The 16,246-nt window shown below is 44.8% G+C and overlaps 1 protein-coding gene across 6 annotated transcripts in view; it reads left to right on the top strand.

Annotated features, from left to right (window-relative positions):
- The window catches only part of si:dkey-262g12.3, a 54,958-nt gene extending 45,866 nt beyond the window's left edge, over window positions 1-9,092 (top strand). For 3 of the 6 annotated variants that reach the window (XM_087250241.2, XM_087250242.1, XM_087250243.1), the window contains exons 3-4: window positions 2,345-2,491; window positions 7,500-9,092. In XM_087250241.2, coding sequence (XP_087106367.1) covers window positions 2,410-2,491; window positions 7,500-8,587 — 1,170 coding nt within the window. In that variant the 5' untranslated portion in view covers window positions 2,345-2,409 and the 3' untranslated portion in view covers window positions 8,588-9,092. Of the gene's footprint in view, window positions 1-1,708; window positions 2,492-7,499 lie in introns of those variants that run through there. The other 3 variants (XM_088650530.1, XM_087250244.1, XM_088650531.1) reach the window with 3 other exon arrangements.
- Window positions 9,093-16,246: the final 7,154 nt, after the last annotated feature.

Genomic DNA, 16,246 nt, shown 5'->3' with positions numbered 1-16,246 from the left:
GTAAGTAGGATTGTTACATAGATGGTAATAACACAGGGGACTCTGAGGTTGGGGTAGGTGTAGATCAGGGGTCACCAATCTCGATCCTCGAGGTCTGGTGCCCTGCAGGGTTTAGCTCCAACTTGCCTCAACACACCTGCCTGGATGTTTCAAGTATACCTAGTAAGACCTTGATTAGCTTGTTCAGGTGTGTTTGATTAGAGTTGGAGCTAAAATCTGCAAGACACCAGCCCTCCAGGAACAAGTTTGGTGACCCCCTTGTGAAGATGTAGATGTTAATAAAAAAAATAAGTTGGACCCCATGCCATATAAAAGATGTTCAATAAATCATTGAAAAAACTGCAGTAGGTTTGTGCAGTCTATTTGGAGCTCAAGTCCTACCCACTTCAAGGGGCCAGACAGAAGGATCCAGACGCAGCCACAAAAACAAAAGGCTTTATTTATCGTAAAGTGAAAAAAGGCAAGTGAAGACACTGGCTGCGTCCGAAATCGCATACTTCCATACTATTTAGTTCGCTAGAAACAGTATGCAAGTCTGAATTCGTAGAATTCGAAAATCAGTATGCGAGAAGTACCCGGATGACTTACTACTTCCGGCGAGATTCTGAAGTGCGCATTCCATGCACGCTGCACTATCCCATGATGCCCCGCGAGAGAATTCATGAATAGGAGTGAAGCGACGCAACTGACGCAGGTAGGTCACAATACCATGACAAAATGGCGGATGTAGTATGTTCGAATTCCATTCATACTTCTCACATTCATACTGTATAGAACGTACTTTTCTAAAGACCGAGTAGTATGTTTAAATTCAAATACAGTACCTGGTGAGTAGTAGATGATATCGGACGCAGCCACGGATTACCGTGTTCAGGTGTGTTTGACACACAAAAAAAAAACATGTGTTTTACAAAAAAGAAGAAATCATTTCACTGCAGATTGAGATTTTAACTTTAACATTGGCTGAACATTTCTGTACTCCTGTGCCACTGTGACTGATATGGTTGTGGAGTTGTTTAAAATTGAATATAAATTCACTCTTAAATTTTACAAATGAAGAGTCAAAACGTGGTAATGTAAGGTTTTAATTGATGAACATTTTGTTTATAGTTCAATATAAAATAGTGCCATTTTTTATATAAAATTTAAGGATAATGTTTATTTTGACAGTTTAATGTTTATATTTTTGCTCTTTTATAGGATGTATTCGAGTCAAATTTTTTTAGTTCAAACTAAAGGACTTTTTTTTGCTGATAAATTATTTTTTAACAATTTTTAATGATGGTTTCCATTCAGATAATATCAATTTATAGTCATAGTTCTTTTAATATAACGCATTTTGTTGGCATTTTAATTCGAGAGAAATGCTGCGATACATTTAAATGAATTAAACAGGTAATAAATTAAATTAAGTAAAGTTCATATCCTCTACAATAACCACAAATTATTAATCTTAAATTTTGAGTTTGTGACATTTACTTATTTTCATTATTTTGAGAACATAAAAAGCTGATTAACATTAATTTAAATAGTATTAAAACGACTAAATTAATACCTCATAAAAGCCAATATTTTAGATAAAATAAAAACATAGATATCGAATCTGTGGTTTAGCCCCTGAAATTACTCCGCTGACTGTGTTTGTTTTGATCTGCTACATTTCTATCGATTTCTTCATAGTGTGTAAGACTTTTATTTTGGCGTGGTTGCATGACGTCATAAAACTGCGCCGCACTACTGTGTTTAACAAAAGGTTTGTGCAGATATTTTAAGGTTTAAATATGTTGAAAAGGTTTATGCTTTAAAGATTAGAAGGTTTTAAAATGGTAACAGACATCCAGTCTTTCTTTTTACAAGCGATACTAAAGTAAGCAAAACGCAACATGCAATGCTTTAACATACATTTTGTAAATCTTAAAAAATAAGTTCACTTATTTGAGCATAAAGTGCACGTGAGTGGCAGAAAGCGCGTCTCATTTCTATCCCTGTATCGTAAATCTGTTAGTAAACACGACTTCAGTCACTGACGAGTCAATTGAATCAAATGTTTGTCCAAATGATTCACTTTTGAGTCGCTCGAATCACCGCGCGCTGACGTCAGTTGATGTTTATAACGGTGTAAATGAAACGAAATCAACAAACATGTGGATTGACAATCGTTTACTTACCATATTTATATGTTATTTATTTGTAGAGCTGGTTGTGAGTGTTTATTTACTCTACTCGGGTGATTTAAGGTCATTCCCTCAGGCTGACTCCCTCAGCAGTGCACTGAGTAGTGAACTAGAGAGCAGATTGAGTGTGTATTTCTTTTATTTCTGTTCGTTGTTCTCATTTTAAACAGGACAAAGTGTCCAAACACAGAGGAAAACTCCTGCTGAAGTGACTGATCTCCACACTGTTATAAAGATGGCGTTTATTAAAGAGGAGAGTGAAGACCTGAAGATTGAAGACACATTCACAATCAAACAGGAAGATCCTGGTCAAACAGGTAAGGGCACATTTTGAATAAATGTCTGCTTTTACAGCAGGTCACATTGTAAATATGGAAAGATACGTTTTTATTCCCTGCTGAAAAATTCAGCTTATACCAGCCTAGGCTGTTTGGCTGGTTTTAGCTGGCCGACCAGGCTGGTTTTAGAGGGGTTTTGGCCATTTCCAGGCTGGTTTCCAGTCAATTCCAGCCTGGTCTTAGCTAGTCAGGCTGGAAAATGACCAGCTTGACCAGCCTGGTTTAAGCTGGACATAGCTGGTTTTGGCTGGGCTCCCAGCCTGGCTAGGCTGGTCAAGCTGGTTTTAGCTGGTCATCTCCCAGCTAGACTAGCTAAGACCAGGCTGGAAATGACTGGAAATGGCCAAAACCCCTCTAAAACCAGCCTGGTTGGCCAGCTAAAACCAGCCAACCAGCCTAGGCTGGTTTAAGCTGGTTTTTTCAGTAGGGAATTAAGTTAAGAAACCGTTAAAAATGGTTTAAACTATCGAAAAAGATGCTAAAACCCTAATCGCTTCTAGTGAATTGTTTTTCCATTACAAAATTGTCACGTTTAAGATCTGTTTTCTTTAAAAATCTTTAATCTTCACTGTTTGTTAGATATACGACAAAACGTAGTAGTTCACACTACAGGACTTTAAACATCGACAGATCGCTGTGCCATTCGCACTACATGACTTGATCTTGTGTCTTTAAATCGTTGTGGTGTTTACACTACGCGACACTACGTAAATGATCCACTAGAGGGCGGTCACACACACTACATGATCTGACAACAACTCATTTGCCAACAACTCACTCAAGCTACCAAACCTCAGCCAACGAAATTTTGAGGGAGTCGTCATCAGAAAAAAGCTGAACACTATCCACAGCCAATCCGCTTGTTAAGTGTGACGTCACGCGAAGTGGCTTCCGGGTCCAAGCGCTCTATTCAACTGAATGGGGAGACTCATGAAATGGTAATAATAAACGTTTACAAAGCGATTTAATAGTTTCGAAAGTCACGTTCGCAATATATATATATATATATATATCCATGCCTAATATCCGATGGCCAGTCTATGAGCTTAAAGAGCTGTATGCACCTCTGAAAGGATGTAGTGGACTCAAACATGGCTCTAAATGTATCGACGCTGTTTATCATCCTTCATAAAGCACATAAACACTGTTATTTTCTTCATAAAATCCATGTTAGCCCTTTAGCTATGAAGCTAGAGTCACGGGGCAGACAGAAGCCCTGCCCATCACGCGAATCCGCGTCTGTTCTGAGGTGAATTTGACACGCGAATGAAGCGAGTAACCTCAAATGTTCATGCGACTATTTACACGCGAATAGCGCAATTTATCCGCGCGTTCCGCGTGTGGTGTGAACACAGCATTATGCAGCAAGCCCAGAGATTGTTGTGAACACTATGATTTTATATAAAATTAACTTTAATATGTGATAGGAATACAACGTGATCATAAACGAATGATTTCTCCACTCAAATGAATGGCGGCTTGGACCCGGAAACAGTATTACATACGTCACCAACACCGGCCCTCAAGGAACAAGTTTGGTGATCCCCCGTTTTGAGGCATCTTTTGATAGAATAATGCTCAACCTACCCCCCAAAACCCCCAGCACGTAAGTGTCATTATCGCCACCTGTTGGTTCAGGCTGCCCTTAAAGGTTAAAGTTTTTAAAAAATTGTAACATATTTGTGTGAGTTGAGCATCATTTAAGAAAACGTTAGCATCTGTCAGCTTTTAATGTGGGGAAAACTAGATAATTTTGAGCAGCTAATTTCATCATACGGGTTTAAAATAATGTTTGGGGTGGGATCAAAATCGGTGAAGTAGCGCAAAACTGCTAGTGGAGTGATGGCCTAATGTCACGGGAATCCTAATAATAAGCCAGGTTAGTGCAAGAGTGGAGTCATACCACAGAGTGGCACGACTGTGTTATGTAAGCTCTGTTTTTGGGACTTCAGCTTACTGTCTCCTTGCGAGTAGAGGTCTTCACATTGGACTCGAAACCTGTGCGTGTTTGGGTCTATATTTGAAGTGATCAGTCAGGTCCCAATATATAATATATTGCATAGGTCTCAAGCTTAATTCCCGGAGGGCAGCAGCTCTGCAGTTTTGCTCCAATCCTAATCAAACAAAGCTGATAAAACCTATCAAGGTGTCTAGCAGTCTTGGATTACCTTGATTAGCTAGATTAGGGTTGGGGAATTGAGTGTGAGACCTGTGATATATTGACTGTTTCTCCATTCCAAGAACGCAGAGAACGGACTTGCGTTCTTGTGAAGAGCGGTCTTGCCAGGTCACCTCGGAAGAGAGAACTCGGTAGACCACGAGAACAGAGAACGCGTCGTGTGAGGAATGAGATGCTGCGTTCTTCCTGATCGTCACGTGACCTTCACGTGTTTTTAATGTAAAATTATTTAAACATTACAGAATTCATACGATTTTTTTGTTTTTCCCATTTTCAAAATATATACTATGCATAAAGACCTTACAAATATACGTGGCACAATAGAAATTAAACAGATTTTAATACGAATTTCAGCAAATAAACACCCTTATTGTGTTTATTCCTTTATTAAGATTGTCATACATTTACCACTTCATTTAATGAAACTCCTGAGGTAAATAAGTTCTATCTCTGAACTTTAATAATAAACCTATACAAAATGCTGCGCTTCCACCTCCAGTCACTTCTGGGACTTCTAGAGCGAGTTTGGTGCTCAAGTCTGCATCGAAGCCTTCTCGATATCACAAAGACGAGAAGTTTCACGCGTGCTCCATTCTTGAGTCTTGGTACCAAACTCTGGCAGTTGATGATGATGTTACACGAGGAGGCAAGATCGCTGAAGAATGCATATTGAGAAACAGCCATTAGCCCCTTTCACACATACACACCTTTCCGGAAAATTACCGGCAATTTTCCGGAAAGGTGTGTATGTGTGAACAGGCTCTTTTTGTAAATACCGGTAAATTCGTTCTGGCTATTTTCCGCAAAGAGAAGTTGTAACATTACCGGTAATTTGCCGGAATGCTGCGCTGTGTGAACGCAAAAGGAAGATTGCCGGAAAGAGCGCGTGCACGTCTAGAACGTGCTGACGTGAGACGTCTGCGTTAGCCAATCAGAACAGTCAGAGGCATTCACGTCCGCGCGGTTTATGAGAATAAAAGCCTTTGAATATTTTTCCAGACACATTTAGCTGCTAGAAGTTAGTCAGATAATGTTTATATGTTCATCTTAATGCCAACTGTGTAATTAATTATCGATAAGATGCTTATGATAAGCCGTTGTTTGTTTACCTTCAAGCTTTGCGTGTGCCCATAAACAGTCTATGAGCGCCAGCACACACACATATCATGTACATCTGGACATGCGAAAGTGTTTCTCTATATGTTTTTATCGAAGTTGTTCACAATACTGATCCATCCACAGAGTTTGTGATGTAGTCAAATGTTTACAAACACAAGCACAGCCGCTTAGAGGTCATTTCTGGTTAATGATGTCAGAATTTACCGCTTTTTTGGAATGGATGTTTGAACGGTCTTTTCCGGAAAAATTCCATATTGTCCTCGCCCGTGTGAACAGCGCTTTTTTTGAATTTACCGGTAAAGTCTTTCCGGAAATTTTCCATATATTTACCGGTATCACTGTGTGAAAGGGGCTATTGTGTCTGTGTGTAATACCAGAGTCTGAACTCTGGAATTACACCGCGTCAACCAGTGATCAGTGGTCGGCACTTTGGATGTGTTTGGTAACTTGTAGATGTAAGAAGGTAATAAAATGTTTAAAACACACAAGTGTGCACTACCTTAGCCCAAGGAAGCGGAGCTTGGATTCGTTTTCATGAGGTTAAATGTAATAATAATGCATCAGTTGTTGCCTTGGTAATGTAAGTGTAATGCATGCAGTGATATGGATCAGATATATCAGCAAAAACGTGCTGTCCAATAATATCAGTGGGTTCATCTGAATGACGTTTCTTTTTTTTGTGTGGTAACATTACCAAAATATTTAAGACCTATCGATGCTGAATTCAGGTGTCACGGTGGTGCAGTGGGTAGCACGATCGCCTCACATCTCACAAGAAGGTCGCTCGTTCGAGCCCCGGCTGGGTCACTTGGCATTTCTGTGTGGAGTTTGCATGTTCTCCCCATGTTCCCATGGGTTTCCTCAGGGTGCTCCCACAGTCCAAACACATGGGCTTTAGGTGAGTTGGGTACGCAAAATTGGCCGTAGTGTGTATGTGTGAATGCAAGAGTCTGTTTGTGTTTCCCAATGTTGGGATTTGGCTGGAAGGGCATCCTCTGCGTGAAACATGTGCTGGATAAGATGACGGTTCATTTCGCTGTGGCGACCCCAGATTAATAGAGGGACTAAGCCGAAAACCCTGCTGAAAAATCCAGCTTAAACCAGCCTAGGCTGTTTGGCTGGTTTTAGCTGGTCGACCAGCCTGGTTTTAGAGGGTTTTTGGCCATTTCCAGGCTGGTTTCCACCCATTTCCAGCCTGGTCCTAGCTGGTCAGGTTGGAAAACGACCAGCCTAATCCAGCTAAAACCAGCTCAACCAGCCTGGTTTAAGCTGGATATAGCTGGTTTTGGCTGGACTCCCAGCTTGGCTAGGCTGATCAAGTTGGTTTTAGCTGGTCATCTCCCAGCCTGACCAGCTAAGACCAGGCTGGAAATGGCTGGAAAGCAGCCTGGAAGTGGCCAAAACCCCTCTAAAATAAGGCTGGTCGACCAGCTAAAACCAGCCTAGGCTGGTTTAAGCTGGATTTTTTTAGCAGGGAAGAAAATGAATGAATAAATGAATGATTCTGAATTCAGGACTTTTCGAGGACCAAAGGCCATCCTGTATTAAGACACTCTTAGGTTCTATGTAACGCCTCTTTTAGCATCTTAGTACTTGTAAGAGCTGTTGTTGGTTTTAATACTTGCATTCTTTCATGTTGGTTTTTACATGTGTTGCTTTTGGGTTAACCTGTTTTATATTTCTCTTTAGAGCTGACGGTGCTGAAAGAAGAGACTCAAGAACTGAATGAAACGGAAGAGAAGGATCAAGATTTAAACACCGTTGAAAAATCCACAAAAATAAAAAGGACTCCACCTCATAAAAGAGATCAGGAAACCAAATCTACTGGTAACTTTACCTGCAGTCAGTGTGGGAAAAGTTTTGCTCAAAAACACAACCTTAGAGTCCACATGAGTGCTCACACCAGAGAGAAGCCTCACTTGTGTCCTGAGTGTGGAAAGAGTTTCAGACGGAAGCAATACCTTGCTGTTCACATGAGAATTCACACCGGAGAGAAGCCTTTCTCGTGTGATCAGTGTGGGAAGAGTTTCAGGCAATCGATAATCCTTCGACATCACATCAGACTTCACACTGGAGAGAAGCCTTATGCCTGCCCTCAGTGCGGAGTGAGATACATCCATAAACAAAGACTTGAAAAGCACATGGCAGTTCACAATGAAGACAAGCCATTCGTTTGCCCACAATGCGGGAAAAGTTTTACTCTAAACCTAAACCTTAAACAACACATGAAAATTCACACCGGAGAGAAACCTTTCGTCTGCCAGCAGTGCGGAAAGAGTTTCAATCACAAACAACAAGTTGAAGTCCACATGAGAGTTCACACTGGAGAGAGACCTTACATTTGCTCTCAATGCGGGAAGAGTTTTACACAGAAAGGCAACCTTGATCACCACATGAGAACTCACGCCCGAGAGAGACCCTACACTTGCACAAAGTGCGGCAGAAACCTTACAAGTCAAAGCTCTCTTGATGCTCACATGAGGACTCACACTGAGAAGAAACCTTACGCTTGCGCTGAGTGTGGACAGAGTTTTGCGAAGAGAAGTGTCCTTAAAGTCCACAGGAGAGCACACACTGGAGAGCAGACGTACACTTGCACGCGGTGTGGTAAAAGCTATACCAGTAAAACCTACCTCAAGTCTCACATGAGGACTCACACTGGAGAGAAGCCGTTTGTATGTGGTCAGTGTGGAAAGAGTTTCTATCACAGAGGCAGCCTGAGATATCATATGAAGTCCCACAGTGAAGAACAGAAGCAAATATCCAAAAACAGATGACTTCTAAAACAATTACTGAAAGAATAAAGTGAAGTGCAAAAGTATAAATCAGGGATGACCAACCTTGCTCCTGGAGATTTCAGCTGGACCTTTCACCCAGGTGTGCAAACATGTACATGTTCTACCCATTAAAGGCTTCTTTCTCATTATGTAGTTAATAACAAAAGATATACTACGTGTTTTTGTCTATGAGACGTAGTTTGGACGAAGTTGTCGGCGATTCTTCCTATAGTAAAGTCATGCAATGTGAAAGTCCCTGTCGCCGATCCATCTTGCAGTGTAAACAAAGCAGCGACGAAACGCTAGCCCAGATGGTCATGCAGTGTGAAAACATCCGTGACACGACTACTTTGAAAATCATGCAGTCTGAACTCGGCATTAGGCAGACACCCCAAATTGACCACATTTCATTAGAGATGTGGGTCTATGCATATCTGTTTTACTGTTTACAAAGAATTTATATTTTACCCCCAATATACAATAAAATGATACATGTGTAAAAGAAGAAGAGAGTCATAAAGGTTTATAACCACTTGAGGGTGAGTAATTAGTTTTATTTTAACTCATGTTCAGATGTTGTTGTGGTGGAAGATGAGAAAGGACAACAACAAAGTCATAAACAATGAACAGGTATGTTCTCCCCACATTCATCCATCTATCCATGAAGTGTCTGCCGCTTATCCGGGGCTCTACTCCGGATACTTCTTATGTAATGAAATATTTTATTTATTTTTACTTTTCATGGTTTTCCTGTGAAGCTCTGATGATCTCAATGCCCAAGAGGGGTAAGGCAGGGCTGGAAAATAATGGTGGCCACACAAAATATTGGCACATTGGGTCCATTTTGGGCATTTTCACTTAAGGTTATACTCACTTTAGCGGTTAGCGGTTTTGACATTAATGGCCGCATGTTGTTATTTTGAGGGGACAGCAAATTTACACTGTTAAACAGGATGTATACTCACTACGTTGTAGCAAAGTGTATTTCTTCAGTGTTTTCACGTGAAAAGATATGATTAAATACAAAAATTTAAGGGCGGTGTACCCACTTCTGTGACATACTGTATTTTCATCTCACAGCAATTCGTAACTTTTTAATTTAGTGGCTAATTCGTATGAATTTGAACGATCTAATTCGTACAATTTAGTACGATTTGCTCATTGTCCAATGACGGTTGGGTTTAGGGGTGGGGTTAGGTGCCACGCCTCCTTTTTAAAATCGTACAATTTCGTACGACAGAACTCGTACTAATTAGCCACTAAACTGACAAAACGTCAAATTCGTTTTCTCATGAGATCAGGCTGGTATTTTAGTGAGATGTTTACACTGCGGTGACTTTTAATGAGTTAACAAATTAAATAGTTAACAAGTGAAGTAGTTTTCTCTGCAACCACAAATACATGTTAAGTTTATGCTAATTTAAATAATATTAAAATGAAACGCTTTACTTTTCTCTCAGACAAAAGCCAGAAGCTTAAAAAGGTGATGTCTTCGGGAATCTGTAGTTTAAAGTCCGTTTTCTCACTTTTTAAAAAAGGTTTTTCAATGCGCTTGTGCTTGTGTTTTTCAGCTAATGGTAAACCTCCGGTTAAAGGTTTCTGTGACTATTTAAAATTTTATAAGGTTCCTTCTACAGCATCAACATCATAATGTAATTAAAATACATCAAGTTAAATAGACTTCAGCATTCATTTAGTCGTTAATGCGTAAAACAAGATGAAGGACCGCTCAACCGCTAGCAGGATCAGCAGGCGAGTGCAGAAACTCCATTCAAAATACTGAGGTAAAAAAAATTCAATAACACTTTTATGCATGTCATTAATCATATTAATTTTCTCCAAACCACTTGAGGCCAGTGTCAGTGGTGGGCAAAGCGAGGCTTCATGAAACATTGAAACAGTCGAAGCAAATGTGGCGAAGCTTCGAAACGTTTCGAAACCCTACTCTACAGTGACACCAAGTGGTCATTTTTTATGTATTGCGCTGGAACAGCTTCAGCAAAGAATAGTCGAGCAAATTAAGGTATTAAACCCCACTTTGTAGAATCAAACCTTCAGTTGATTTAGTGGAGCGGTGAGGGTTCCTGACTACCATGCAGGCATAGTGGGTTTGAGTCCAGACTGATATAGCTATTTTGAATGCTTAATGTCCGTTTGAAATGCTCTGTTCTTGTATCGTTTTGTTTCGATACAATATTTGTTTTTGTTTTGGGGGTTGGTGATGGGGGTTAGGGGAGATCGCGGATATTGGCGGGCCCTTTATAATGACTCTGGGGCCCTCCTAAATGTATGGGCCCTTAGAATTGTCCTAACTTATTGGAGAAGCAGCAGCAGGTTAATCTCCCATTCACGAGTCTTTCAAGGTCGTGTGGTCAGTGTTGTTGTTGCAGATGAAATATAACACAGATAATGCGATTTAAATATTTTCCAGTGGGCTAAATATTGACTTACTTGACTGTTGGTCTTTTGCGTCCATCATGTTTGTAGTTTAGTTATGCTTTTCACACACGTTTGTAGTCAGGGCCGGCTCGTCCATAGAGGCGACCTAGGAGGCAGAATAGAGAGGGCGGCGTCCGCAAAACTTCTCTCGTCACCTGTGCCTTCAGTTATATCCGCGTCTAGGGTGGCAGAATAAAGAGGCGGCGTCCGTGAAACTACCCTCGCCCTAAGTTATATACGCATTTAGGGCGGCAGAATAGAGAGGGCGGCTTCCCCGAAACTACCCTCGCCACACGAGCCCTCAGTGATATATTTACATCTAGGGCAGCAGAATAGAGAGAGCGGCGTTCCCGAAACTACCCTCACCACCCGCGCCCTCAGTAATATCCGCATCTGGGGCGGCAGAAAAGAGAGGGCGGCGTCCCCGAAACTACCCTCGCCACCCGCGCCCTCAGTTATATCCGCGTCTGGGGCGGCAAAATAGAGAGAGCAGCGTCCCTGACACTACCCTCACCACCCGCGCACTCAGTTATATCCGCATCTAGGGCAGCAGAATAGAGAGAGTGGGGTTCCCGAAACTACCCTCACCACCTGCGCCCTCAGTTATATCCGCGTCTGGGGCGGCAGAATAGAGAGAGTGGCGTCCCCGACACTACCCTCACCACCCGCGCCCTCAGTTATATCCGCGTCTGGGGCGGCAGAACAGAGAGGGCGGCGTCCCCGAAACTACCCTCGCCACCCGCGCCCTCAGTTATATCCGCGTCTGGGGCGGCAGAATAGAGAGAGCAGCGTCCCTGACACTACCCTCACCACCCGCGCACTCAGTTATATCCGCATCTAGGGCAGCAGAATAGAGAGAGTGGGGTTCCCGAAACTACCCTCACCACCCGCGCCCTTAGTTATATCCGCGTCTGGGGCGGCAGAATAGAGAGAGTGGCGTCCCCGACACTACCCTCACCACCCGCACCCTCAGTTATATCCGCGCCTGGGGCGGCAGAACAGAGAGGGCGGCGTCCGCGACCCTACCCTCACCACCCGCGCCCTCAGTTATATCCGCGTCTGGGGTGGCAGAATAGAGAGGGCGGTGTCCGCGACACTACCCTCACCACCCACGCCCTCAGTTATATCCGCGTCTGGGGCAGCAGAATAGAGAGAGCGGGGTTCCCGAAACTACCCTCACCACCCGCGCCCTCCGTTATATCCGCGTCTGGGGCGGCAGAATAGAGAGGGCGGCGTCCGCGACACTACCCTCACCACCCGCGCCCTCAATTATATCTGCGTCTGGGGTGGCAGAATAGAGAGAGCAGCGTCCCCGACACTACCCTCACCACCCGCGCCCTCAGATATATCCGCGTCTGGGGCGGCAGAATAGAGAGGGCGGCGTCCGCGACACTACCCTCACCACCCGCGCCCTCAGTTATATACGCATTTAGGGCGGCAGAATAGAGAGGGCGGCTTCCCCGAAACTACCCTCGCCACACGAGCCCTCAGTTATATTCACATCTAGGGTAGCAGAATAGAGAGAGCAGCGTTCCCGAAACTACCCTCACCACCAGCGCCCTCAGTAATATCCGCGTCTGGGGCGGCAGAAAAGAGAGGGCGGCGTCCCCGAAACTACCCTCGCCACCCGCGCCCTCAGTTATATCCGCGTCTGGGGCGGCAGAATAGAGAGAGCAGCGTCCCCGACACTACCCTCACCACCCGCGCACTCAGTTATATCCGCATCTAGGGCGGCAGAATAGAGAGAGCGGCGTCCCTGACACTACCCTCACCACCCGCGCCCTCAGTTATATCCGCGTCTGGGGCGGCAGAATAGAGAAAGTGGCGTCCCCGACACTACCCTCACCACCCGCGCCCTCAGTTATATCCGCGTCTGGGGCGGCAGAACAGAGAGGGCGGCGTCCGCGACACTACCCTCGCCACCCGCGCCCTCAGTTATATCCGCGTCTGGGGCGGCAGAATAGAGAGAGCAGCGTCCCTGACACAACCCTCACCACCCGCGCACTCAGTTATATCCGCATCTAGGGCAGCAGAATAGAGAGAGTGGGGTTACCGAAACTACCCTCACCACCCGCGCCCTCAGTTATATCCGCGTCTGGGGCGGCAGAATAGAGAGAGTGGCGTCCCCGACACTACCCTCACCACTCGCGCCCTCAGTTATATCCGCGTCTGGGGCGGCAGAACAGAGAGGGCGGCATCCGCGACACTACCCTCACCACCCGCGCCCTCAGTTATATCCGCGTCTGGGGTGGCAGAATAGAGACGGCGGTGTCCGCGACACTACCCTCACCACCCACGCCCTCAGTTATATCCGCGTCTAGGGCAGCAGAATAGAGAGAGCGGGGTTCCCGAAACTACCCTCACCACCCGCGCCCTCAGTTATATCCGCGTCTGGGGCGGCAGAATAGAGAGGGCGGCGTCCGCGACACTTCCCTCACCACCCGCGCCCTCAATTATATCTGCGTCTGGGGTGGCAGAATAGAGAGAGCAGCGTCCCCGACACTACCCTCACCACCCGCGCACTCAGATATATCCGCGTCTGGGGCGGCAGAATAGAGAGGGTGGCGTCCGCGACACTACCCTCACCACCCACGCCCTCAGTTATATACGCATTTAGGGCGGCAGAATAGAGAGGGCGGCTTCCCCGAAACTACCCTCGCCACACGAGCCCTCAGTTATATTCACATCTAGGGTAGCAGAATAGAGAGAGCGGCGTTCCCGAAACTACCCTCACCACCAGCGCCCTCAGTAATATCCGCGTCTGGGGCGGCAGAAAAGAGAGGGCGGCGTCCCCGAAACTACCCTCGCCACCCGCGCCCTCAGTTATATCCGCGTCTGGGGCGGCAGAATAGAGAGAGCAGCGTCCCCGACACTACCCTCACCACCCGCGCACTCAGTTATATCCGCATCTAGGGCGGCAGAATAGAGAGAGCGGCGTCCCCGACACTACCCTCACCACCCGCGCCCTCAGTTATATCCGCGTCTGGGGCGGCACAATAGAGAGAGTGGCGTCCCCGACACTACCCTCACCACCCGCGCCCTCAGTTATATCCGCGTCTGGGGCGGCAGAACAGAGAGGGCGGCGTCCGCGACACTACCCTCACCACCCGCGCCCTCAGTTATTTCCGCGTCTGGGGTGGCAGAATAGAGAGGGCGGTGTCCGCAACACTACCCTCACCACCCGCGCCCTCAGTTATATCCGCGTCTAGGGCAGCAGAATAGAGAGAGCGGGGTTCCCGAAACTACCCTCACCACACGCGCCCTCAGTTATATCCGCGTCTGGGGCGGCAGAACAGAGAGGGCGGTGTCCGCGACACTACCCTCACCACCCGCGCCCTCAGTTATATCCGCGTCTGGGGCAGCAGAATAGAGAGAGCGGCGTCCCCGACACTACCCTCACCACCCGCGCACTCAGTTATATCCGCGTCTAGGGCAGCAGAATAGAGAGAGCGGGGTTCCCGAAACTACCCTCACCACCAGCGCCCTCAGTTATATCCGCGTCTGGGACGGCAGAATAGAGAGGGCGGCGTCCGCGACACTACCCTCACCACCCGTGCCCTCAGTTATATCCGTGTCTAGTGCAGCAAAATAAAGAGGGCGGCGTCCGCCCCCCCTCACTTTAGAGTTGAGGGCGGCGTGACCTTCTTTAGCCTAGAGCGGCAGTTCAGCTTGCTCCGGCCCTGTTTGAAGTTCCAATCAAATTCACGTCCAATGCTCAATGTATTTCAGGCAATATTCGTGGTTAGAGTAGGGACGCCTCTACACAATTTTTTTTTACCTGGAAATAGCAAACCTTCCGGGATTTTCAGGCACACTCTTTTCAACATACTATGGTTTGTACTATGGTACATATTAATTCTATTTTCAAATAATACTTACGACGCATAGTAAGCGGATTGGGACACAGCACAGGTGTTTCAAAACACTTTAGCCACGTGACTTGGGTGTTTCGGATCATGCTTCGATGCAGTGTTTTTAAACACTTGCGCTTCGGGATCTCAACACTGTGTCGAATTGTCAGTTTCACGTCAGCCGCCCCTAAGTGTCGGTAGACTGTCAGCAGGATTGTCACAGTGGCTACTCTCTTGCGTTCCAGTTATTCTTAGCTTGATGACATCAATAATCCAAGATGGTTGACAAAGATGGCTGTGTGCTAAATGCCTCAGGCATGTCTGTGAAAAACGTTTATTCAAGGAGGTCAATTCAGGTATAAAAAAATCAGCATGAACACTAAAGTATGACGAATATGTTAGTAATTAAAAAAAATAAATTAGGGTAAAATGTAGTTTACCAAAAACCAACTGTCCATAATGATTGCATAAAAGTCTTTTTATTTCTGAAGCCTGCAAGTATATCTATTCTGCTTTTTTTAAATGTTATAAATTGTCTTGTATTGTAATAAAACAGACATTTAACAAATATATCGACATAAATAGTAATTTAAAATCACATTAAATGGCAATTATTTAATTTCTGACCCAGACACCCAAGAGAAGAAACCAGGTGAACACTCCCCCTGTGGTGCGGTATGGCATTGGGAAGCACTGGCCAGATACATCTGCGTCCAATGTCAGGTTGCCCTGTGTCCTGACTGCTTTAAAGGCTTTCACACTAAATGAGAATAATTTCCTGCGTGCTGTTAAGAAACCAGTTTCAACTTAAAATACAACAACTGAGATGATTTTACATGTAGTAAGATAAGGATGAAACTACTGTTATGGGCTGCCACGTTCGCCTCACAGCAAGAAGGTCGCTGGTTCGTGCCGCGGCTGGTTCAGTTGGCGTTGATGTGTGGAGTTTGCGTGTTTTCCCTGTCTTGGCGTGGTTTCCTCCAAGTGCTCCGGTTTCCCCCACAAGTCCAAAGACATGCGCTAAGGTAAATTGGGTTAGCTAAATTGTCCGTAGTGTATGTGTGTGAACAAAATTTTGTAAAAATGAAAACAGATTTCAATTTTAGTGGCATATTAAAGTTTTTTATAATTCATGCATGAAAGGGTTAAAGACATGGTCGGGGGAAAATGAACTTTATATCGTATATCTAGGCTGGGAAGATCACAGATTTTTAAAGAAAACAGATCTTAAAACATCGATCTTGTAATGGAAAGACAGTTCACTGGAACCCGTCAGGCTGGCTGGCGGAAAATTAAAAGTCTGTGTGCACATGCCCTATTATACACTGCAAAAATGCTTTTCTTACTTAGATTTTTTTGTCTTGTTTCT

Source organism: Danio rerio, chromosome 4 (genome assembly GCF_052040795.2).
Source record: "Danio rerio strain M-AB ecotype USA chromosome 4, GRCz13ab, whole genome shotgun sequence".
NCBI lineage: Eukaryota > Metazoa > Chordata > Actinopteri > Cypriniformes > Danionidae > Danio > Danio rerio.
This window is presented reverse-complemented; position numbering and strand designations above follow the sequence as displayed.